The sequence below is a fragment of the Gadus macrocephalus genome, chromosome 12, assembly GCF_031168955.1.
Source record: "Gadus macrocephalus chromosome 12, ASM3116895v1".
NCBI classification, from domain to species: domain Eukaryota; kingdom Metazoa; phylum Chordata; class Actinopteri; order Gadiformes; family Gadidae; genus Gadus; species Gadus macrocephalus.
Window position 1 is genome coordinate 20,119,768 of NC_082393.1, and position 26,097 is coordinate 20,145,864.

Consider the following 26,097-nt stretch of genomic DNA (forward strand, 5'->3'; position numbering starts at 1 on the left):
TTACGATTACGATTTAATCGGCCGATTAAAAACAAAACAAAAAACAAAACAAAAAAAACATATAAAACGTAGTTTTTGATACCTTAAATATACTTTAAACACTTTTGATGAATATGTGAATTGAATGCAGAACCTTTGAGTGTTTTAGAATACATTTACAGTCAAAAATGAGTGTAATGTAAAATGTAAAATAAATAACTAACTCCCAATGTGCTGCGCTCGTGAGCAGTGACTAACACGTGCGTGCTGAGCAGTATGGTCTCACCGTTAGAGTCTACAGTATAACAAATTAACATGGCCTGGGACCTAAAGAAAAACAGGCACAACATGCTCAAACAACGCGTCTTGTGTACATTGGTGAGGTGAGCGCGCAGCTGCCTGAGCGAGCGTGCTTTCATGTTGTACGGTAAAATTCAATCTCCTCTTTTTTACTCCAGCTAAAGTTGTTAGTTAGTAAGGCGAGTAGGAGCGCAATCTGCAGGATACTAATCGCAATAACATTTATAATAAAAAATAAAAAAAATCGGTTGTAATCGGCGTCTTTTTGGCCGATGCCGATTATTTTCAAAAAGGCTATAATCGGCCGATTAAATCGGCAGGCCGATAAATCGGTCGGGCCCTAGAGCAAACCGTCTGCAATGACTGCACAAACACACAGTTTTTGTAGGTCATTGTTACGGTTGTGTTAATATTGGAATTCACAGCACATCTGCTTCAGAAGAATGTACCCTTCAGTATGGAGATTCTCCAACAAAGTGGAGAACTACCACTTCCTGTGATGTGTTATGTCATGCTGTAGAAGATAATAGACTGATAATGAGAGTAGACTGTTTGTACTCGACATCATAATTTTGCATTAACTTTAGCCATTTTATTTTCGTATATTTATATATATTTGTATGTATCTAGTTGACCATTTGAAATTTCGTTGAGATAAATAAGTTGCATGTTATTGCTTATTATTTAAAGTGTCTGCTATCGTGGATAAATACGTTAGCTTAAAGGGGACCTACTATGCTTTTTCAACTTTTATGACCTATAAACGTTGTTTTTTCGGGAAACTTCCTCTCATCCGCTTTCAGCATTCTCTGTCAACGCTCGGTTTCGTCCTTCTCCGCCCCCTCGCCCCCCTCCTGCCAACCCAACTCCGTTGTGATTGGTTACATTCCTTGAAGCACGCGCGCGGGCAGATTTGACCAGGCATATGGGGGCGCGGCAGGAGTGCATCTACGTAGATGATTTCCCGGAAATGTAAACAAGTGAATCGCAAACGTTGTCCCGAGTGTTTAGCGCTCTGCACAGCCAACCCAGACGGTCAGTAGGGAATACGTCGAAATGCATGTACGTCATTATTTGACACTTTGGTATGATTAAACATGACTATCAATCATTATAACAACGTTATAGGTCATAAAAGTGGAATAAGCATAATAGGTCCCCTTTAAGGAGTGGACCCATCAAAAACACATTTCACAAACGCATGTTTTTGCAATCACAATTAGGTTGTTTCAGCCATTAGCCAGTGACGTCAGTGGAGGTGGCAAGTGGAATCACGTGACAGCACTTGGACGTTGGATGTCCATGTCCTACAAGCCGCAGCGAGACATTATAGAACAATTTCGCCCGTTTCGGCTTCGTGTGGACGGGGCCATAGTAGCTTCCCACACCGGCCCACTCGTTTGGGGGTTTAATTAGTGTGGAAAATCAAAAAAAATCAAAGCAGCAACTGTCACATCGTTGCTGCTACCTCCCACAAGATAAGGACAACAACAAACAAATACACATTGTTTCGGAGATCCTAATTTTGGTCTTTAATTCAACGGGCAGAACATAGCAGCAAATAATTGTAAAGCCGAAAAAAAAAAAAAACTGAATGAATAAAAAAAAAACATTAGATGATAATTGTAGTAGTTCAACTTTCAAGTGCAGCAATGCCTTCTGACTTATTTGGACACATGATATTTTTATGATCGGATGCTAATGTCATAGCTGCCCCAGAGGTCCACCTACTCACATAAAGGCCGCCATGCATGAATAAGTGTCCTGATAGTGGGGCCGGCAGAGCAGCGCGGCCCTCACCGCCACGCAGTACGTATCCCCCAGCGGCCCCGGGGCCGACCGGGCTAGCTTGCGCTCGGCCGTGGCACGCCACAGTGCGTACATGTCTGTCTCGTGGCCGTGCGACGTGATCATTTGGTCGAAAATGCACGGGTGGCGCTGTGCCTTCCCCTCACCTGAAAAGTAGGCGTGGTCCAGGGGGGAAACCCCCGCCACGCTGGCGCACATCCCCATGAACACGTCGTCGATGTACATGGAGGAGCGGAGCACCAAAGTGGCCCCGTAGATCTTGGCGGCCACATCCCCGGAGACCACGTAGCCCGCGCCAGCCGTGTAGTCCGGGTAGCAGGGCAAGGGGTACAGCTCCCGAGAGACGTAGTATTTGCTGCTCTTCCGGCGGTTGGGGGGCGCCCCTCTGTGAACGTGGCCCACCCACAAGTCTCGCCCGCCGCTCGGCGAGTCCAGCAGGCCCCGCAGGTACCTCAGCAGGTTGGGCACGTGCACAAAGACGTCGTCGTCGGCCGACATGAGGAAGCGCGCGTCGGGGCAGTGGTGGCGGGCCCACTGGAACTGCAGCACCAGCTTGGCCGTGAGGTTGTGGAAGGTGTCGGCGAAGTCCTGCTGGATCAGGTCCCCGTGGGCCCGGTCCTCGCGGAGCAGGTCCTCCTGAACCCGAAGCCGCTGGCCCGGGTCAGGGTGCGCGCCTAGGACGAACAGGACACGCACACGCTCGTCCCGCCGGCCCCGCACGAAAGTCTCGTTGCCCCACGTATCCCGGATCGCCCGGCGCTGCGCAGAGTTCTCGGGCGACGATTTGACAAACAGGAGCAGGAGCACTCGGCCCCACCCTCCGCCGCCGCCGCCATCACATTTGTCTGGGTGGTTGATGAGGTAAGGGAAGCCAGTCGTCCCGCCGCCATCATGACCCGTCTCGGGGCCGCCGTGGCGCCGGTGGGCGGCGATGCGGAAGGTGGGGTTGAAGTCAAACTTGTTGACGAGGTAGCGGTAGCAGAACGAGCGCACGTGGCTGACGGCGTGGTGGTCCAATGGCTCCAAGCCCACCAGCATCACGTACAGGACCAGGCTGGCCACCAACAGATGCACGCATCGGCACTTGCTGATTCGGCGGAAATTGATATACATCTTTTATGCTTCTGCTACTTGACTCTGTGGGATGCTTTGCTTTCTCCGTTTTTAGGGTTTCCCTGGTTCTCGTCTTCCCTGGATGCCACTATAGAGGAATAGTTACTACCATGTCTGCCTCTGCTTTCTTACAATTGGTTTGGGAATAGTACATGTGTGTTCTTGAAATTGGTTTGGAGCCATTTTCTATTGGTTTTCAAGTTGGTTGTCTAGTCCAGCAACCCTGGGTCAGCCTCATGAGCGCAATGGCTTCCCTGATGAAGTTCTCGACGCAATGTGCAAGTGATTGTTTTGCTCTTGTCATAGTGTGAGAAAAAAACCCACCAGATGTCAAACACTAGCCCTGCACATTTCCTTTTTCCTCACAACTTCCCTTGCCCTTCTGCTGGCATGGCACCAATTGTAGTGGGGGGAGGGGAAGGGGTGAGGGGGGTGGGGGAGTAGGGGGTCAGCGGTGGCAGCTCATCTGTTGGTCAAAGCAACAAAAAATAGCCAGAATTAGTTGTCAGCTCATCACTTGTGTGGGATCCCGGTTTTTAAAAAGGAATGGAGTAGGCCTACCACACTATGGAAGAAAAAATAAAAAGACTGATTGAAAAAACTAGAAAAGAATTCCCTAGACATAGATCGATACAATGATCAGAACGGCAGAGCGAGCTGTTTTTTTTTTTCCCTACTTATTATTTTTTCCTATAAATTTGATATAGACTGCGTTCTGTATGTATGCAGCAATCCAAAATAAAAGCATGATACATAAAAAAATAATAAAACAATAATCATTCACGGTTTGCGGAGATTGCGGAGATTAATACGAAGTTTGACAAAGTAGCCTATGCCAAAAACATTACGACCTATTACAACTGGTTCCAAAGAGTCGAACAATATGTGTTGCGCCAACGTTTAGGTTAAAGTGAAACCACGCCGCTGCAACGCCACAACTGCGTCCACTGCTCAAAAGTGAACAAAGACTAGCCTACATCCTGACACGACTCATAATAATCTCCCATGCTGACAGATTCGATGTTTTAGGCTCTAACCTACGCTCATTGCTGGAGTTGATTGGAAAAATCCGACCCCAGTTTGTTAAGTTGTGAAAACTTTACCGACCTGCGTGTGCAGCTGAAACAGTTCCACTGACGAGTCAGCGGGCAAGCGCTCCGGGTTGTATTATTTATCTCCTTTTGGGGACGATGTCTGGCTACCCACGTGAGGTAGAGCAGACGTCCTAATAACGTCATGATTCAGACCTTCCTTGTTGTCATATAGGCGCTCTACCATGGTATAAAATTGCAAAATGACTCATAAATTCCTAGCTCACCACACAAGCATACACAACGCAAAATTGCAGTACATTTTTTTCTGGGTAATAAACCATCCTGTTCCTCTGATAGTAAATCATGTGAAAATAAACATACAAACGCCTCGTTTGTGTTAGGTGATGCAAATCTTGCACCATCGGAGTGAAGTGCGTTCTGTTTGGTAGAAGTTCTGCAGAACAAGGCGTTTAAAATACCAGTGAAAGTGGGTGTGGTTATAGTCTAGTCTCGTAAACTCATTCTCAGAACGCCAAACCAAATGCCAGCGAAACTGCTGATATCTTAGAAAAATCTATCTATCTGATATCTACGGGGAACACACCATGTGTCAGTTCTGTCTATCACAGAGAGCAGGCATTTTCAACAATGAGGGCAGCATGGTCCTAATAACGTGGTTAAACATACACTTGCATACACATGAAACGTGAGCTACGTGCATTGAAATGTCTTCAGTTTAAAAAATAAAGACAGCGTTGAGAGCTAGGACGCCGAAAGTATTATTTACAGGCATTAATACATTTACAGGCATTAATACAAACATACATACAGTGGTAACATATCCATCCATACACGCTGTATGCAATATGCATGTGTGCATGTATACATATGTGCATGCAGTATGCCTACATGCACACTGTACAGTGTACTGTTTGAACAGCTGTTGCACTTCGTCTTAAAAAGGCTAAGTTGTACTGCGTGAATAGCTGAGCATGGGGACATTCCGGATGAATGGGGAAAAAAACTTGAATGTTTTCAGGATTTGCTTCAGGTAGCCCTATGTGGACCAGTTGCTCAAGTATCAATTACATATGTCAAGTTAATACAAAATGTAGGCCTACGTTGTCTTTTATTATTTCTATTTATTTCGGTGACGAGATTGCCCCTTAAAATTCAGTCCCTTCCATTTATTTTAATTTATTTACTGAGGTAAGAGGATGTGCCTCCACCCCACCCCCCCCCACCCCACAGACATTGACACACAGGGTTTGCTGTATCAGCAAGACTCCAAAAAACACTGCAGGCATATTGCAATGAAAGTATTCCAGGAATGCCAGGCATCTACATCATTTGAATGGAATTGCGTGTGTATAGGGGGAGTGAAACAGACGGAGAATGGGAGAGCTATAGATAGGGATGTTTTTTTTAGACATGCACCATGACCAAAAATTAAAAACCCAGTGAAACTAAGTCGAAATCATTATATGATAAGGGATTTCTCTTTCATACAGCTCCTGTCGACAGTTGCAAGTGTGTGTGTGTGTGTGTGTGTGTGTGTGTGTGTGTGCGTGTGTGTGTGCGAGCGCACTAATCATGGAAAGGTTGTCTTTTAAATGTGCCCAGACCAACTAGTGCCTACTAACGGCCAAGCAGCCATTTTGGAGAGGTTTCCACCCTGGTGGTTTATGGGCTAATATTTTATAATGTACCGCTGGGGCTGCAATAGCTTCCACATGCTAGCTTCTGTAAACACCATGTGTGCAGTGACAGTCCCACAACTGGGGTGCTGGAGGGGTCGCCCATGGGTCAGCAGGGACAGTGTACAGGTTTTTGGAAATGGTTTGGTGGGTGCACTTACCTGTCCGTGTTTATCATGTTTTCAACCTAGTTTTAGCTTAAATCTCCTTTCTCTTTCTCGATCGCCCCCTAGACACATTGCCTCAACCTTAATGCTTCAGGCTGATGTATGTTTTGTGCTCTTGTCCCACCCCATCACTCTATCTCGCTCTCTCATGCTCTCTCTAGCTCTCCCTCGCTCTCTCCTTCTCTGGCAGTCAAACACATTTAACCCTAAACACTGTGACACTGTATTATAGAGTCCCATAACTGCCCCCCCCCCCCCCCCCCCCCCCTCCCCACACACGCACGCACACGCACACACACACAGTAGATGTACGTACCAGATTATTTGTAAGGACGAGGGAGGTTTCACTACAGTTGAACCATTGAGCTGATCCCAGAGTGAACAGACCATGTGCTGTGGTAGAGAGCCAACCCTCCTGTCCATGCAGCATTAAAGGTCCATTTAGTCCTTATATCCCTCAGGGTAGTCCCGTCCTTCTGGGTTCTGCTGTCCCCTGCTCCTGCTTTAGTGCCTCACGTCCAGTTGCTCTAGTTTCACAGTTCTCATGCTCAAAGCAGACCCTCCTCCCCTTTTTACTTTTTCCATCAGTTCTTTCCCCAACTCTTCCCCTGCGACTCTCAGGGCAGGGTCACAGGCTTCTCATTTCTGAGGCTTCTCCTCCCTCCTCACTGTGTCCTCTTTCCCCTCGTATCCCCCCCGCCAGTGGGAGGTGGCAGTGGTTGAGGCTTAACCCCTCCTACTCCCCTCCCTCTCACTATGTATTTTAACCCCACAGTCCCTCCCTGCCGCCTCCCCCCACCCAACCTAGGGTTTGGGTTAGGGGTTGTCTCACAAATCATGCTATTGAGTGATTAAAACAATTTAATCAAGTACATACATCCGAATAATATTACAGCACTGTAAATAGCAGTTGTTGCTTTTTTTTGTTTTTGTCACTCAAGTTCGTGTCTGGTGATTCTGACAAGACAGGCGTGAAACCCGAACAGGAAGTTAACATGCCTCCTGTGGTGCTGCATCTCCACCCCCCATATATCTACAAAACCCTTGTTTGATATGCATTCTCATATACGTGTATGTGCACAATTCAGTGGCGGCTGGTGGTTTTTAAAGTGAGGGAGGAAGGACTGCGCGCTTGGTTGCCATTGGCCTGCTTGCACTGTTGGTGTATGGTGGCATAAGAATGTGAGACTCAAGTTGTTTCAGGGTGTTTTGGTGAACTACAAAATAGCAGGGAGGGAGTTATGTGAACAAAATGTATACAAAGCCACCAGTGGCATCACTGTAATTTGAGAAGGAAAGGATGCAAAGCATATTAGTCAAATCAGGCCTACTATTGATTTGTAAAAGTAAATAAAAAAATCTGGGCCTATTATTGGGCCTATTTTTGCCCTCACTGACTGAAGTTATGTTATGTTTATGTTTATTTTCAGTTACAATTGCTTGTAATGCTACCAGTAAGTCATGCGTACCTAGCAAACCATGTAGCACTCACAACACTGACGTTGCCATTACTTCTGATGACCTTGATTTTGGGAAGTGGTCTACCTCTTTCTGAATGAATGGAATGGTTTTTGTAATAAGACGTTAACAATGTCCTCCGTTTCCAATGTTTCCATTGTGCATTTAGGATCTCGCTATCGCAGATTTCACTTGCTCTGCGTCTCTCAGACTGAGCACCGCGGCAATGCACACCGGGTTTGTTATCGACAGCGTTGCCAGATTGGGCAGATTTCCCGCCCAATGATAATTTTTCCAGCCTAACATGGTTAAAAGTAGCCCAATTGGGTGGGAAATCGGACCAATCTGGCAACACTGCTCAACATCCAGGGATCCTGCTTATTGGTTCATAGCGCAGACGGATAGATTTTTGCCCGAATCAGACCCCTTAAGGTCCCACCCACTCAGAGGAGGATTTTCCTCCTCTCTCCCATTGAAACCTATGTTATCCACCGGCCGCCAGTACTTTCGGGAAAATGAATGGGAGTCAACGGCGGCGGAGGGAGGACGTTCCTCCCTGAAGTAATTGTCAATAGGCGATAGGGGGTGCTAATGTCCCTTTACCCAGGGAAACGAACATTATATATTCAAAGGCAATAAAGTAGTCATATTTAAGGGCATTAATTCATTACAATAGTCGGGGCAATCTAAATTTTTTATTCTCAACAATGTTAGGGAGGATCTTCCTCCCTCTCCTCAATGGAGAAGCCTCCACTGGTGCACATGTATGTATATATGTGCACATACCCGCATGAGAAAGCATATCTATTCAGACCTGTAATTCATGTCTTAAACTTTTTCACACAGCAATAGATAATTTATTTATTTTTATTCAGCCAGATACACTGTGTATCTGTGTACTGACAAGTATATGTAGCCACAAGCCTTTTGTGATGTAGTGACAAATTTATCTGTCATGAAGGATGACTTAAATCTCAAAAGAGCCCTAAGGCCTATACCTGCATAACTTTAATTTAACTTAAAAGTTATGCAGATGTTTGAAATTAACATCAACATGAAAATCTTCAACCAGGAAATAATCATAATCAAACCTTTTGTTTCAATCTGAGGCAAAACAAGTTATAATAAAATCACCAAGTCAAGACGAATCTCTCTCTCTCTCTCTCTCTCTCTCTCTCTCTCTCTCTCTCTCTCTCTCTCTCTCTCTCTCTCTCTCTCTCTCTAGCATCATAAGAACTTCTAGCAGGTCAGGAAAACCTGTTTGACAGGAGATGATGGTAGCAGAGAATAAAAGAGACATTTATGAATAACCAATTGTCATTTTGTCACACATATAGTATGTTTCTTCACATAAACCTTTAAAAATACACATATTGCATTCCTCTCACCACATGCAATAGTCATCACCTCAGTAAACAATAAATTAATTGAAAGATTACAATAAATTCAATGGCAATTATTGCAAATTAAACTAATTATTTCCTAAAGGTTTACTTGTATTTTGTGCTAAAATTCAAAGTATCTGATCTGTATTTACAATACAGTTTGTTTCTGCATCTCTATTTAGAGCTCATTAGTCCATGTCACTGTTTACTGTTGCTATGGCAACAAGAGACTGCTGATGTTAGCTAGCTTAGCTAAATTAGTCTCGCAAAGCCAGACCAAACTACAGCAAGTAGAATGGTCTGGAGCCACGCTACCTCGAGCCGTCTATCCGTGGGGAAACTGGGCGGGCCTGTTTTTATTTCTTTAAACCAATCACAATCGTCTAGGGCGGGGCTAAGCCCGGGAAGCAGCAGCGGTGTCCATGCAAAATAGAACATCTTCCTTCCTTTGCTTACAGCAAATCTTTTGCAGTTCTTTGCAATTTTCGACGGAAAGAGCCAAACATGCCAACTTTACAGCGCCGTCAAAGTCCTCTTCAAAACTCGCCATACTGCCTAGTTTCCGAGTTTGAGGGGGAGCACAATACGGGAACGCCAGCAACCGGAAGGGGAGGAGTCGCGGCCAAATCCGACGCTCGGCAATAGACGCTGTCCACTTCCGTTCAGCCAGACTAGCTAAATCATCTGAACAATAATAACCCATAATATCACAATTCGGCATATTTAAACAAAATCAACCACAACTACCAACAGTCACAGCCCTTCAACTCTGGGCTAATATGTTTTCACAAGTATGCAGTTAATTAGGTCACATCACATTCAATGTAAAAACGTTTTCTACTTTGTTTTCTACCCGGCACAGCAGCACCTGCTGGGGTGTTGACCCCGGCACCAATATTTTGAACATTTAGCAGCTTCCACATCCAGAGACTTCAGCTTTTTAAGTCGCAGTTTTTCAGTGCCACCCGGGTGTTTCTTACGCTTATCCATTTTTAGCTCCGTCCCGACTACGGCCCACACCATGAGGTCCCGCCCACCCTGGTTTGTGTTGTGATTGACAGCACTGTCAGGGCTCTCTGAGCCTGTCAGCCCATGATTGATTGACAATGACAAACATAGACCAATAATATGTGTTGATGCTGGCAACACACTGCTAGCCCTCTGTAGCCCATTGGCGGGCCCAATTGGAGGGAATTTAGAGAGAGAGAAAAAAACAAAACATAGCGGACCGGACCGGCCCACATTCGGTCAACGGCCCACCGGGACGATGCCCGATATGCCAGATAATAATAATAATAATACATTTAATTTAGAGGCGCCTTTCAATACACCCAAGGTCACCTTACAGAGCAGATGGCCAGTCCACCCCTGTGAGTGAGTGAGTGTTAGTGAGTTAGTTAGTTAGCTCGTAAGTTAGTCAAGGTATACAAATCCTTTTGACGCCTTCGAAGATTTTTGAATATCAGAAGAACTGGGTTTGACTAATGAGAGATTTTTATGAGAGGTGATCATTTGATTTCCGCTTTGGGGCAGCAGTGGCTCCTAGCAACAGCACTAAAAAACAACAAGGAGAGGCCCGATCAGATGAGAGTAGATTTAAAAGGGACATTTTTAACAGGTTGCTCTTTGTTTTTTTTAAGACCTACAGACATGTGAGGAACCTTGCACGACAATAGTTTCCTTAAGTTATGTCTAAATGTGTTATCCGAATTAAATATCAGCCAGGAAGAGCAACACACACCCACTCAGCTATCGGAACATCGTTAATATGCCACTGCACGCTAATTGAACTGTTGGCCAAGAGCTGAACATGTTGCTGCTATGGCAACATGCTACACATACTCTGAATAATTACATATGATAATAGAGTACAAAGCTAATTGTGTTTCTCTCTCTCTCTCTTTCTCTCCTCTCTCCCTTTCTCTCCTCTCTATTTCTTCTTCCAGACACATCATGACAGAGCTGATTGAAACCGAGCGGCTGTATGTTGAAGAATTACAAAGCATCATGGAGGTGACTTTTTGCCCGGTCATTCCATTCTCTGTGCTGCAACAGACCTTATTTACCTAGTGGACTTTGGTTAACCGGGTGTGGAGACCTTCCTGATTATTTCAAAACCATGATGCATGCGTTATTTTTAGTTCTGCATTCCATGTCCCCATTCAGATAGCGTTCAGAATGCAGTTCAATAAAATGTGTATGCTTTCCCAAACTATTCTACAAGGTAAATCCACCCAATTTACCAATGAATAAGGTCTTCTATTTGGGTACAGATTAATATTGAACACCCAGGGTATTCCTAGAGATATGATCTCAAAATATGTTCCCCAATATTACTTTATCCGTAGACAATATTCAATTGGCATATGCATTCCCTTTTCTCTTATTAATTGCCTTGCCATTAACTTCAACCTCAGTGGCTAACCCTCTCATACATCATAGTTTATACAATAATGACCATCATACGATCACTGCTACTGATTTGCCATAATATACACCTCAGATTAAAATACTCAAATCCATGTCTAATGTGGATATAAAAAGAAGATAAAACCACAACTGGAAAATATGGTGTAAACCTATTAATTTAAATTATACAAAATATTCATTGGGGAAATGGAGCTATGTTCTGCGACTGTACTGATTGAATTAATCATTGAAATTGATAATTGCATAATATTCTGAAGAAAGAATCAATGCATGTCAGATGATCCCAAGTGCGAAAATGATGGACGTAACTGCCGAAACGTTGCAGAGCGGCGAACAACTACGACCACTCCACCCTGTCGAAGGCCTTCTCGGCATCAAGGGATATGATTACTTCTGGGTCAGAAGGGGAAGATGGGGTGTGGATGAGGCCGAGAAGCCTTCTAATGTTGGTGAATGAGTGCCATTGTCTGATGAATCCCGTCTGATCTTCTGACACGATCGAGGTCATACAAAGCTCTTTATTGATCAAGTAGGACTGATGCTGCTCAGCCCCGCCCCTCATTCACACTGCAGTCTTTCTTCATTGCTCTCATCATTGTAATTTCTCTCACAACATTTCCTTCGCTGTCTTTTATTCGTGTTCCCCTAACCTCTACCCACTTTCACCCCTCTCCCTCTCTTTTTCCAATTTACCCCTCCTTTCCGATCCTCGGCAAAAACTCCCTCCATACCCCCCTCCCCTCCCCCAACACACACACTGTTCTATCTTCATTATCGCCCTTCATCTCCCCTTCTAAAGCCCACCTAAACCCCTCCCTTCTACAAACCCAAATATACAACCTCCCCCCCCCTAACTCCGGGGGCCATCTCTGTGTTGCAGGGCTACTTTTCCGAGCTGGATAACTCTGAGCTCAGCCACCTCATCCCTCCCTCGCTGGAGAACAAGCGGGATGTGTTGTTCGGCAACCTGCCAGAGATTTATGAATTCCACAATAGGTGAGTGTCTGTGCATATTTTTATGATTGACTCTGTATTAGTCTGAGGCCATAAAAATGAACCAAAAGCTTTGAATTCTCGGTACATAAACTTTTAGCAAGTGGCAATATAACATTTGTTAATTGATTTGCCATTTAAATCACTTCAAACCTTCCCAGCGAATGCAGTGGAATGCTTTAATGTATTTGGTCACACAACACTAGGAAACTAGACTCCAGGCAGCAGCGCAGTATCCCAGAATGCAACTCGGTTCTCTCAGACCCCACGGCCGCTTAGAAATGGACCACTTGTGCGCTTCGATGCAAAGTTCAGGAGACGGGCACTACATTTACAGAGGAAAAATTTTAACCCAGCCATGTCTTATTAAGCAACACACAAATATACAGCAAAATAAATGATACAAGACTGATAATCGGAGGGAGAGAGAGAGAGAGAGAGAGAGAGAGAGAGAGAGAGAGAGAGAGAGAGAGAGAGAGAGAGAGAGAGAGAGAGCACTGAGAGTTTTGGTCAGGTGAATGTAGTTTACCGAAGTCTAAACCACAGGGTCATTAAAGGGCTAACACACAGTCTCTACTTTGAACATCCAGTAAGTAACACATGGATGCAATCTTTGTGCCTCGGGTTAGCCAAAAGAGGTATAAGTGGTTGAAGTTAGTGGAGAATGTGTGTGTGTGATTCATTGTTGTAGTTTTATTCAAAAGGAGCCCGCTTTCTCTCTCACTATCTCTGTATCGCTCCTTTCTTTCACTTTTTCTTGCTCTCTCTCTCGCCCTCGCGAGCTCACAAGCACATACAGTATATGGTGGTTAGCAGTGTTGTTTTCGTCAGGCAAGACGAAAACGAAAATGACGTCGTCAGACCCCTTTTTTCCATGACGAAAATGAGACTAAGACGAACGTCACCAAAGCCATATAAAGACTAAAATGTGACGAAAAATGTAGACATTTTCGTCAGACGAGAACTAGACGAGACTAAATTGTTAGTGAGTGGACGAACAAAAGTTTCAAAACATGCTTTTTTCCCGCCAACTATAATATGCGGAAAAGAAATGGAGAAATGGAGCCAGCTGCTTGTCCTAACAGTCACGCCCCCATCACACACTAAAAGCCTCGCTCGCGCGCAGCTGCGCCTGCACGCACACGGCACACACGAGTGTGCCGTGTGCGACGAGTGCGACAGTCCGACGAGTTTTCGTCGGACTAAAACTAGACTAAAACCTTTTGAGTTTTCGTCAGACTAAAACTAGACTAAAACTTTCAAAGATAGAAATGACTAAAATGGGACTAAAACTAAGAAGCATTTCGTCAAAAAGACTAAGACTAAAACTAAATCTAAAATGCCTGCCAAAAACAACACTGGTGGTTAGTGAGGTCCCCCCTTCACTTTAGGCGTCTTTGAGTGTTATTAATTATTATTATTCTTCATGTTTAACCTCTGTTTTCCTTTTATTCCTAGTCTGTTTTACATAGTTTTGAATGATGACTATATGCTCTGTAAGGTGACCTTGGGTGTCTTGAAAGGCGCCTCTAAATTAAATGTATTATTATTATTATTATTATTATGGCTGAGGATGTGTCTGTTATCGGTGGTACCTGTATTTGGTAGACTCTGATAGAACAAGGCCTACCTACCGCACCATCAAGAGTGCTGCTCAATGCTTTAGTGCAGGGCTATTCAATCAGTTTTGAATGGGGGTCGGTTGGTGGAAATGATCCAGAATGAGGGGCCAGAAAAAAATGCCTAAAATTGATGAGCATCACATCGATAGCTACAGATACTGTAAAACACTACAACGACATAGGAGTGCATATTTTTTCTTTACTTTATCAAATAGAGACCAACAGCTTATCAGAAACAATCCCTATTTGATTAACGTCATAGGCTGCCTGTTAGTGTTTAACAATCTTATCAGTTCAGGAAAAGACTATAGGTTAACTCTGCAACAGCTTATCAAATTACAGGTAGTAATAACAGCTTATCAAAATACAGTTAGGCCTTGGTTTACTCAAGATTGCCAAAGCTTATCAAAATACATATTAATAGATTACTTTAAGTGCAACAGTCTTTTCAAAAACAATCCTTATTTAATAAACATAGGCTGACTGTTAGTGTTAACTGGCATGCAGTGACCCTCTTGGTCAAATGTGCCATCTAACGAGAGAAATGGCATTTGTTTGATTTAGCAAGAGCAGTGAAATCGGGAGTATATGACGCCATGGCAATATGCATAGTGGTGCAGGTGCTCGGCAGTGAGGGATGCGCGATTACTAGTTTTAATGGCATTAATGTGTGAGAATGCGGATTCGTACTTGTTGATCCAAACATAGTGAGGACAAAAAGTGCAAGATGCCTTGAATTAGGGAATTTCTGGTGGCTGACTTCACAAGTCCAGGGGTCTCATTTATAACCGTTGCGTACACAAAAACGGTGCTGAAATTGGCGTACGTGACTTTCCACGCCAAGGTTGTGATCTATAAAAAACCAACTTGACGGGAAAATGTGCGCAGCCCTAAGCAAACTCTGACCCATGCGTACGGATAGTTTAGAGGAAAAGGAGAATTGGCGACACAGATGGTGTTGTGGTGAACTGAAGTCCGACCGAAGAATTGTAGAGTGAGAAGAACGATTATGTTTTATCATCGCCCTTCATAAATTTAATTTCAACCCGAATCATGCGTTAAATCAATGTAATCAAGAATAATTTAAGTCAACTGCGTTATTTCTCAGTTATAACTCCAGAAACATCTCCTTAGAATAGAAATAAAAAAGAATCTCTATATTTAATCCCGTCACTCCATACTGTCCACTGACGGCGCGACTGCATGGAATAAAGCATCTGTCCAACATGTTTCAATAACATAATATTTTTATGTGACACTGTAAACACATAATCAAATGTCAATCAAATCCGAAGTGTGGAAAACCAAGCCACACTCCTCATCACAATCGTTGTCCGTTACTCTTGATGCTTTTCATGACAAATCAGGCATTAAAAAGGGGTTATGTTCAAGAACATTTTACGTGGGTGATTACAAACTGATTATCCAAGGTGTTCTCGGTCAGTCTTATTACCGTAACCCTATAAATACAGAGGTGAGCGCCGTGGTAATGCTGCACCATATGGCACTTCTGGCGGACCATGCAAATGGCAGGATTCGGAGGGAGAGGGTCTTTAGGACCATAACGATTTATTGGTAGGCTACATAAAAATATGTAACTTTATGTCAGACCACTTCTTTTTTAATTCTGGGACTGTGCGCTCCGTGCTACTGACAGAGTTCACTGCTGCAGCAACATGTTGCCACACACTCTGCTTTTTGTTGTTGGCGATCCCAATCCCGTGACCGCCGAACAAAACTACTTTTCGGGCCTCCATCTCACCCACAAGTGTCTCCACTTCAACCTCCGTGAAATTTCGCTTTTTTGCTTTTCTCAGTACTTCTGCCATTGTTTCCGACAAGACATAATAATTGCATCTGAGTCTGTTTAATATGCAGATCGAATTCATGAGGTCATTTGCATTGACCATTTATGGTTAAAAATGGGCGTGTACAGGGCGGAACTTGAAGCTGATTCAGCTGCGCACACTTGTAGGCAGTCTGTGATTTATAAAGAAAAGATTGCGTACGGTGTGCGTACGCAGGGTTTTATAAATCTGAATATTTTTTGGCGCACGCACAACTTGGCTTTTGGGCGTACGTACACTTTTAGTAGCGATCCCACGCAGTTTTATAAATGAGACCCCAGAACTTTTCTGAACCTGCCAGCTGTAATGACTGTCGCAGGTCAGCTGATGACTGAATGTCAATGAGTTCCAGTTGTAAACCCGCCTCGTTTAAAGGGACTCTTACCTTTGTTGCATTTTTACACTTTTTTTGGATAAGGTTAAATTGGTATTAATAAGGTAATAACACTCTAATATGCAAGACAGACCCACCAGGAGTAAAAACAAACAATTATTTTACTCTTATAATATTTAGTGAAAACTTCAACCAATAAAATTCTTCGGACCGAATGACCTTATTGGCCGACAGACCTGTCTGTTTGCTGCATGGATATATAAGGTTTTCCGTCTGCTTCTTGTGGCGCATTCGGGCCCGCGTCATCAAGGCGCGTCCTCAACTAGAGGGTTTGTTTTGATTCCACGGCAGACAGTAGCGAGTAGCGACCGTAGCGACTGACGATGGCAGACCAAAGTGGTCCACGGCATACTGAAACTGCACCATTCAGTCCGATTAGGGGACCCGTTTCGGACTCAGACGCGAAGTTGTCCCGCTACTCTGGAACTCCAGGAAGACCTCCAGACCGTTGGCAACCAACCGCCACACTCAGTTCGATTACGGGACCCATTTCGGACTCAGACGCGACGTTGTCCCGCTACTCTGGAGCTCCAGGGAGACCTCCAGACCGTTGGCAACCAACCGCCACACTCAGTCCGATTACGGGACCCATTTCGGGCTCAGACGCGACGTTGTCCCGCTAATCTGGAGCTCCAGGATGGTAGATATTATGACCCCTGGGAGTCTAAACATAACCCATGGGAGTCTAAACATAACCCATGGGAGTCTAAACATAACCCATGGGAGTCTAAACATAACCCATGGGAGTCTAGAACTTTTGTACTGTAGCGACCCTGGGACAGTTGAATACTTTGTGTGTTATGTGTTACATTATATTTCGTTGTCCGTTATGCCAGTTGTTTAGTGTGCATGTATTGTAATGTTCTTCTTGTCAATCAGCGTGGGGCCGAATCATTAGGTCAGCTGGGGGAGGGCCTTGGAAGAACAGGAGGGTGGGGGCCTGCACGCGAGTGAGACCGTGTTGGGGGTTGCCGGGGTTTGTTTTGTGTAGGTTTTCTGCCGTTGGTTATAATGTTACGGGTTTCAGTGACCTGGTTTTGGTTCATTAAAACTACCTTCAACTACTAATGACTCGACATCATTATGTCACCGGCGAGGTCGTTACAGTACTCTAAAAAATAACGCTTAGTTTTGTACTCTAAAAAATAACGCTTAGGGGGTGGGGCATTGGAGGAAGGCGGGATGATTTGAATGTGCTGTAATTCTCAAATGCAACAAAGGTGAGAGTCCCTTTAATGACACAACCAGCTCCTTTGCTTTCACTGCAAACTCCCCCACAACGTCCACACAGAAGGGATCGTTCACAAATCTCATCACTTCAGTGGGGATACTGAAATTTTCACACCTCGTTGCAAAGTTGGTTTTCAATGCATTTATCAATCCTGTCATTGCCTCGGTGGTTTGTAGACCTGCAGTGCGCAATGCTGGGAAAATAAGCATTTTTCCAGAACATAGATAAGCAAAAATCAAACGGCTGCGTGAAACTCTGCATTTTCCATTAGACACAGAAAAGTGTGAGCTTTTTTCTGCTTTGAATTACGGGGAAACATCAGGATCTCTTCCTTAAGTTTGCAAAATCATTTCAACGCATGCATTCCCTGGCGGAAAAGGCGGTGCTGTAAGCTAGACGTAGAACGAATGAAGTTAATAATTGCCATGACAGTCCATGGTCTCTTTTAACCCACCATTTAGTTTTGCACACAGGAGGCTTTGGTGGATAAGACAATGCAGCGATCTCTGCTGTGGCGCCACATCTGCCAACCTAACGGACAGTCCCCGTGTACTGCCCGACATCGACCAGCGCACCGTCCGTAACCAGCATATTGATACGCTCCAACCCCAACTGGTTCTCTATGAAGAATGAAATTACTTTTTCGAAAAGTATCTCACCTGTCATGTGTCCATCCAGTGGCACAAAAGCACTCGCCATCAAAAAATCTAACATAGAGGCACAGCTGTGCTACATCGCTGCTGTCGGTTGATTCATCAACAGCTAGAGACATCACCTCCGCTTTTTTGAGTTTGTCCAAAAGAGTCTAAAAAACATTTTCTTGATTGAATTAATCACGCTGTTTCGGGTTTTCTCATCTGTAACCTCCTTGATCGATGCAACCATACACTCTTTGACGGTCTCAGAATCTGTAAACAGCCTTTTCTTTTGGCCTAATGTCCAGGCGACTCGTAGTGATGCTGATGTTGCTCTCTCTTGTTCTGAACAAGGGTTAGGGTTCGGTGTCTCTGTTGATAGCATGAAGTTAGCCCCAAAATCTTCTGGCGGCGAGCATCAGAGGCCAGTGGGATAGCGGTGTCGAAGTTAGCATGATTTATCTTAAAATGCCTTCTCAGTTCTTTACACACCAATATACACTCGCTGCAGAGTAAACACACAGGCTTCCCAGTGGCAAATCCAAACGAATACTTCTGTGTCCATTCGCTATTGGATTGTTGGTTTTCTGAGTATACTTTTCGCTTTTTCAGAGTAGAAAGCGACATTGGGTTGATTCAACCAGGCAGAACGGTCATCAAAACAACATTAGGCGCGAACTTCGAAGCGGAGCGCGCCAAGCAGTTGAGAGGAGCAATGCAAAAGCTCACGAAGAAGAGAGTAGTGGGAGCCTGCGGGGAGGATTGTTGTGGCCGCGCGCCTTGCGGAGCAAGTCTACGGTGTGCTGTGCGAGGATGAGAGAGGGCACCTCATATCGGCCCCTATAAGGCCAGCAGTTTAAAAAATATATATTTTTTCTTTTTTTGCAGTTAAAATATTTTTATTTATTTTTTTCACTAAAAGGGCCAGTAAATATTCCTCCGCGGGCCGGGTTCGCCAATTGAATAGCCCTGCTTTAGTGTCACCAATGCCATCAGATCTCTCTATGGGAAATAGTTTAGTCTGACTACTGTCATCTTATCTCTCATTCATTCTTATCTAATTTTCTAGTAAATTGTGCCTGATTGAAGTCCATCCTGTAAGGTTTACATGTGTGTGACTGAAATGCAGGACGTTTCTGAAGGAGCTGGAGAACTGTGAAGAGAAGCCAGAGTTGGTTGGGACCTGCTTTCTGAAAAGGGTGAGGATAACTGAAGAACTATCAGTACTACTTAGTTCAATCAAAGCATGTTATGCTGCGTTCAAAACAACACACAACTCCCTGTTTTTGCATCTTGAATCTCTACAAAAAGATATACCAATGCTCCAGAAATGTATTGCAACCGAGTCGACCCAGAGAAATGAAAAGAATAAAGGAAAGATAGTTGTTGGAGAGTAAACATCATAATCAACCTAGCCTGATTTGTCAATCAGGCTCAGTTTGAAAACAGTTTTGACACACTTAATCTGAGACTTTTCTTTACATTTCATGACTGATTTGTACATCAACATGTTTGCAACGCAGCATGATAACCAACAGCCCTCTCAGTTAGCTTGTGTGGCTATATGCTTATTAGACACTGATAACCATTTAGCCTTAATTAGTCACAACACATGTCCAATCAGCCAGCAAAATATCCGCTAGTCCGGTTTGGATCCATTTGGGAGCCAATTATCCAGCTATAACTTGCCAGCAAAGTATGTAAGATTGGCCAAACATGCATATGCTTCCCGTCATCTGGTTAGCATGCCCGGCGTCTTCAAAAACCTAGCGACAAAGCCACATGTAGACCTCAGCAAGTAGAACTGGGGGTTTGCATGATTCCTAACACAGTCAATACTTTTTTTTTTGCTTCCCCTGGATATCATAGTCTCGTTAATATTATCTTGACTTGCGCCCCTTTTTGGTGGAGAATTTCCATCTAAATGACTGAATGTCGAAAACCGTACACTTCTGTTTGAACAATTCCATATGCTTGCAACTTCTCAATTGTACATGCAAACAAAAACGGAAAGTATGCATTGCCATTCGCCGTGTAAGGTTAAACCATATCTGTCAACAGAAAGAAGAGCTTCAGGTGTATGAGAAGTATTGCCAGAATAAACCACGATCAGAGGTCCTCTGGAGGCAGTGTGGAGACAGTCTATTCTTTCAGGTAAGACACACTCACACACACACACACACACACACACACACACACACACACACACACACACACACACACACACACACACACACACACACATACAAAGGCACAAACACACGCAAGCAGGCATACATGCACAGACACACACATATACACAAACGTTCACATAGGCGCACATCTCGCAGGGAGACACACACACACACACACACTACGCGCATGCAAATACACAAACCCACACACACGCACACGTTAACGCAAAGACGCACACACATACGCACAATCACATGCTCTCAAACTCACACACACACACAAACACACCGAGTGATACCGTTGCAATTTATTTCCTTAATGGAACAGATAAGACAGCAATAATTCCGCGGTACCATTATGTGTTGATGTCATATCTTGATCGTGTATATTCATGTTTGATGTTCGTGACAAACAGGAGTGTCAGAAGAAGCTGGATCACAAGCTCTCGCTGGATGCGTATCTACTGAAGCCGGTGCAGCGCATCACAAAATACCAGCTCCTGCTAAAGGCAATGACACACTGTTACTAATGCACTTCCACTCTCACACTCTCTCGACTCGTCTATCTCTCATTGTGTAAAATCGCTAAAAAATGCTTTTTGTTCAAAGTCACGACTACTGACGCCAAAATTGGCCTCAAGTGTTGAGGGAAATTCTGAATATTAATTTATGGTAGAGATTTGTAAGTCAATCGATATTAGCAAGAGATACAATAAAGCTTTCATCGATAATAAACACACAATGCAATGTGGGTTACATGAAAAAGTTACTTCAAGTCAAGTTTTATGTTTTATGTTTTTCTTAACAGACAACATAAATGCTATGCTGCTCATACTGCAGATAATTTTCCATTCTGTGGTCAAAAAATAGTGCAACGGTTAGACTTCTTGGTTCCGGTCATCTTTGATGCATACGGCAGAATCCACTGAACCTCCTTGACAGTAATAGGGCGCATCCTGTCCGGCCTCTTCCGTCTGTAGTCCACTTAGGACCACACAGCATAGCTCTGTATCCCTGCAGTTGTTTTGCTACTAATTAAGTTAACAGCCTAAACTTAATAACCCCTCTTGTTAGCTCTGCCTACACCAATATCAATTATTAACTCGCCGACTTTCCTATTTCCTCCATTCTACCCTCCTTGATTTTATTCCTGGGTCTATTTTCTTCTTAGTGCTGAGTTTATTTACCTTTTAAAAGCCCCCACAGCCTCTCCACTTTCACCTTCTGATTCAGCTCCTTCCTCCTCAAAAACACATCAGTGGTTTGGATAATTCTACGTCGCGCCGCACCATGACAACCAGAGATAAAGTCAGCAGATAGAGTACGCCCTGGACATAACGCCTCTCATTCACCGTTTGCTTGTGCCTTCTAATTTGGTTCTCCCGAGGACTAGTGTTTTATGGGGTTAAGTGTGGTGTCTGACTCGAAGCGAAGGATGCTGCTGTAAGTATGGGCGCAGCGCGCAGCTTCATGGGGCTCGAGTGTAGAAGAGAGTATGTCGTAAAGAGGATGAATGCGCGGTGAGATGAAAGCTTTTCAAGGTTAGAGAGGCTTGCAGAAGGAGCTGTGAATGTTTCAGACACGGATGGTGTGGAATCATATGGAAGATGGCCAATATTGTGTTATTGTTTGCTTTATCTGGAGTAAGATATCGAAAGATAGTTACCTCAATAACATACAAAAATGCAAATACAAATCTATAAACGGCAACAATGGAAACTAAAATGACAGAAAAGAACAATGAACGTATTTGTATTTATATTAACCGCCGTATATGTACAAGGATAATGCAGGATTTAAAGTATGCACATTAAAATTGGTGCTGTGTCTCTACGTTGTCCAGGAGATGCTGAAGTGCAGCAAGGGGGAGGGCACGGTGGAGCTGGAGGAGGCCCTAGCCACCATGCTGGACATCATCAAATCCGTCAACGACTCCATGCACCAGATCGCCATCACAGGCTTTGAGGTACCAGCCCCGGGCTACAGCTTCCGCTCCCTCCCTCCCTCCCTCCCTCCCTCCCTCCCTCCTTCCCTCCCTCCCTCGGTCGGACTGAGAAAGAGATGAAATGAGTCAATGACAGGACATCTTATTAGGGTCGGTTCGATTTTTTTATTCAAAATAAAACAAAGCAAGGCTTTCACTGATATTTAAACAAAATGTAAGTTAAAGTTCATTTATATGTTTGTATGATTATAATATATCTGGATATACAAATAAAAGTACTTTGTATTTTTATTTCCTGGCAGAGCAAATAATTATTGTAGCTTTGATGCTTCAGACAGTGGCATGGTGCCTGTGTCAATATGGCATGCATTGGAGGAACGTTGAGAAAGACATTTTTGAAACTGATTTACACGCTTATCCGAGTGTACGTTTTATATGACATGCAAAGTCTGTTCACGTAAGTGGAACTTGGGCTATGATAACGTTTGACCATGGCCCCGCATTTTCTCTTATGGAACCCATTTACGACCCAACCGTCATAAATGGGATCCATAGAAGAAAGGGCTCAGATTGGGACTCGTTGATGGAAGTTCTACAGGTAAAATGGGTGTTTACCGGTAACTACACACACACACGCACACACACACGCACACACACGCACACACACGCACGCACACACACTCATTTTTGCGTCGAGGCTAATCACCATGATGCCAACAGACGCTCATTTATTTTCAACACACCTAGTGGTGTGTCTATCTTCTTCATCTATCCAAATTATCCACAAATTCAAATATTGCTTGCTCAGCAAGAGCGAATTTAATCAGGGATTTTAATAGATTTAGAGTAATGTATGCACCGATTATCTTATCATATCCCTTATCATCTTATCTAACACCCTCCCACACAATAATGACCCAACGTTTCAACAGATGCTGTTTCAAAGGCCCTGGTCCGCTCCCTCTACTTCCTGTGACTTTTGCTCATGGTTCAGTGTTTGTTCTCTCTGTCACACAGGAATACATAACAGTGCCCCCAAGCCTTTGTCCATTCTAAGTGTGTGTGTGTGTGTGTGTGTGTGTGTGTGTGTGTGTGTGTGTGTGTGTGTGTGTGTGTGTGTGTGTGTGTGTGTGTGTGTCCGTCCGTCCGTGTTCATGTGTGTCTGTCTTTGGCCTATCACACCAATCATTTTCCATGGGAGGATCAGTTGAAGCTCTAGCCCAGTGCTTTTGTTGACCTTGAACCGTCTGTCTCTCTCTAACCGCTGGCTCGGTGTCTTCCAACAGGGGAACCTGAGCGAGCTGGGCAAGCTGCTGATGCAGGGTTCCTTCAACGTCTGGACGGACCACAAGAGGGGCCACAGCAAGGTAGGGGTCCGATGTCCCCCAGCGCACAAGGAACACTGTGTAGTCACAGCGCAGAGACAGGGGAAATTAAACAAGACGGACGGACAGAAGGAGCTACACTATAAAAAATAAAAAGTTGAGAACACTCAAAACTGCAAGGCAAACTCAATTTTTGAGTTTTGAGCCCAACAAAATGTCATTTTTCTTCTTTAGACAAACTTGAAAGTTAGAGTTATACCAACTAAGATTTTATATTTTACAAAACTCAAAAAAGTAAGTCAGGGTTGTTAACTTAATATTTCTAATTAAGGTTAATATTATTTAAAAAAAATAACATAATTGGAAACTTCCATTTTACATTTCTGAATGCCAGACAGCAATAGATCAAGCAACATGTAGCTAGTTCAGCAGCAGAGAATCGCTGTCTAAATGCAGCAAACCAAAGTGCAGAACAAGTTCGACATTATGGTCAAACTTGTTCTGCACGATACGGGAGCCCAGGTTAAACGGTGACGCAACTCTCGTGCCTCATACACCGCACGATCCTGAGAGCTGCCTTTATTTAACGTCAAACACCCACATACACCGCACACCCAACCAACGGACATGCAAGTCTCGGTAACGGTGGCGGCAACACTACACACAATAAACAACACACAAACAATAAAGACCCCAAACCCGTTCACCCCACTTAACCTAACAGAAACAAATTGACAAAAGGCAATAAACCCCTTTTTCCTAACCGGCATCACAAATACCCAGACTCCCCGGGGGGTATGAGTCGCCACAATATTTACCATCTGAAAATTCCGTCAGGAAACCCCGTATTTTCCAAAGTGTCGAAATGCGCATGTGCACCGTAGTTGGCCCAGCCTCAGACAGAGTCTGACTTAAACCCGTGTGTCTTGCTAACAAAGATACTACACTGAGCCCAACTCTTGACCCAAAACTCAACATTGTTGGTTGGACTAAATTGCATTGCACAGTTGACATGAATACTTAATGTTTTATATTCATTTTACTCAGAAATCATAATGAGACCAACAATTTTAAGTTTTCGTTTTTACAGTGTAGATAGAAGTGACTCACAAGATATTAAAACCGGACAGAGAGACAGACCAACAGACTGATGGACCGAAGGACAGATGGACTGCTCGAAACACAGAGGGATGTACAGACATGCAGACAGACGAGAAAGACAGACTGACAAGACAGACATTTGCTTGGTTTCAGGTGAAGGACCTCGCCAGATTCAAGCCCATGCAGAGACACTTGTTCCTGTACCACAAGATGCTGCTGTTCTGCAAGAAGAGAGAGGAGACCATCGATGGACATGATAAGACCCCGTCCTACGGCTTCAAACACACCCTCAAGGTCAGAGAGAGAGAGAGAGAGAGAGAGAGAGAGAGAGAGAGAGAGAGAGAGAGAGAGAGAGAGAGAGAGAGAGAGAGAGAGGAGAGAGAGAGAGAGAGAGAGAGAGAGAGAGAGAGAGAGAGAGAGAGAGAGAGAGAGAGAGAGAGAGAGAGAGATATGGATTGCACTGTATGTATGCTGTTGCCATGCTTGTTTCTTACCACACATCTCTGAGCAGGATCATGTGTTCGTTAGAGATCCTTAATGAATGTGATGACTTTATGTTATGAATCCTGAAATGACATTTAATACATTTTAATATGGTTCATATTCTTTGATTTGTGGGTTGATGAATAGGTGCTTTGGCCAACAGCTTTATGAAGGTATCAATGTTCTTCTTGTTGTTGCATAGATGAGTAGTGTGGGAATCACAGAGAATGTGAAAGGCGACATCAAGAAGTTTGAGGTGTGGTACAACGGCAGGGAGGAGGTCTATATTATCCAGGTATGTCTAAATTGAATAAGGCTCTATGTATCCAAATGATCCAACTTCCATTCATTTTCTGACGTAAAGCCCTCATTGGGAAACTCCATTCTTAGAAAAGATTTGGTGAACAATGCTTTACTTTATATGTGCATTTTGTGCATCAGTTGTGTTTTAGTCATTGTAAAACGCATTTAAAGCAATACACATTAGTGGGTTAAATCAACATACAAGTACAGTAATAATGGGGTGGTATTACAGATTGCTATATACTTTATGACAGAAAGTATGAGCTTATTCTCAGTTTTTATATTTTATTTATGTAAACACAATGAGGTGCAGGGACTATATTGTCCTCATGAGGGCAGTGTTGTACTGCATTGCTGACCATGCGCAAGCCAAGTGTAAAGATGCACTTTTTCCGTCTGATGTCATGATTTATCGTGCGTATGTGTGCTTGTATGCCTGCGTGCACGTGCATGCATGCATTTGTCTTTCCCCCAGGCTTCCTCTATGGATGTGAAAAATATGTGGGTGTCGGAGATCCGTAAAGTTCTGACAGGCCAAGCTTGAGGCGTGCAGAGGTATTAATAAACTGGACACACACACACACTCACGGATGCATGCACACACACACACACACACACACACACACACACACACACACACACACACACACACACACACACACACACACACAC

General features: G+C 43.9%; 2 protein-coding genes and 1 long non-coding RNA gene across 4 annotated transcripts in view; 1 reads left to right on the forward strand and 2 right to left on the reverse strand.

The window, feature by feature from the left end:
• Positions 1-26,097, forward strand: part of mcf2l2 (MCF.2 cell line derived transforming sequence-like 2) — a 95,499-nt gene that overhangs the window by 45,789 nt on the left and 23,613 nt on the right. The window contains 11 exon segments of the mRNA XM_060066780.1: positions 10,889-10,955; positions 12,253-12,368; positions 19,224-19,293; positions 20,156-20,248; positions 20,685-20,777; positions 22,112-22,234; positions 23,500-23,580; positions 24,793-24,933; positions 25,325-25,417; positions 25,901-25,963; positions 25,965-25,980. Of these exon segments, the coding sequence (XP_059922763.1) occupies positions 10,889-10,955; positions 12,253-12,368; positions 19,224-19,293; positions 20,156-20,248; positions 20,685-20,777; positions 22,112-22,234; positions 23,500-23,580; positions 24,793-24,933; positions 25,325-25,417; positions 25,901-25,963; positions 25,965-25,980 (956 nt within the window).
• On the reverse strand, positions 1,633-6,804 carry b3gnt5a (UDP-GlcNAc:betaGal beta-1,3-N-acetylglucosaminyltransferase 5a). Of its 2 annotated transcripts, none has more exons than XM_060066781.1 (2): positions 6,416-6,804; positions 1,633-3,667 (listed from the first exon to the last, which is right to left on the reverse strand). In XM_060066781.1, exon 2 carries the CDS (start codon positions 3,199-3,201, stop codon positions 2,011-2,013), a length of 1,191 nt encoding a protein of 396 aa, XP_059922764.1. In that variant the 5' UTR covers positions 3,202-3,667; positions 6,416-6,804; the 3' UTR covers positions 1,633-2,010. The 2 variants fall into 2 exon arrangements, with proteins under 2 accessions (XP_059922764.1, XP_059922765.1); XM_060066782.1 differs by lacking the exon at positions 6,416-6,804 and adding an exon at positions 4,309-5,422.
• On the reverse strand, positions 17,719-19,588 carry LOC132468946 (uncharacterized). The gene is made up of 2 exons (XR_009528299.1): positions 17,858-19,588; positions 17,719-17,790 (listed from the first exon to the last, which is right to left on the reverse strand). It is a non-coding gene; the product is annotated as an uncharacterized LOC132468946 (long non-coding RNA).

What these genes read in the sequence shown, in the direction of transcription:
- b3gnt5a (XM_060066781.1), bottom strand. Translation starts at nt 3,201, where the DNA reads ATGTATATCAATTTCCGCCGAATCAGCAAGTGCCGATGCGTGCATCTG.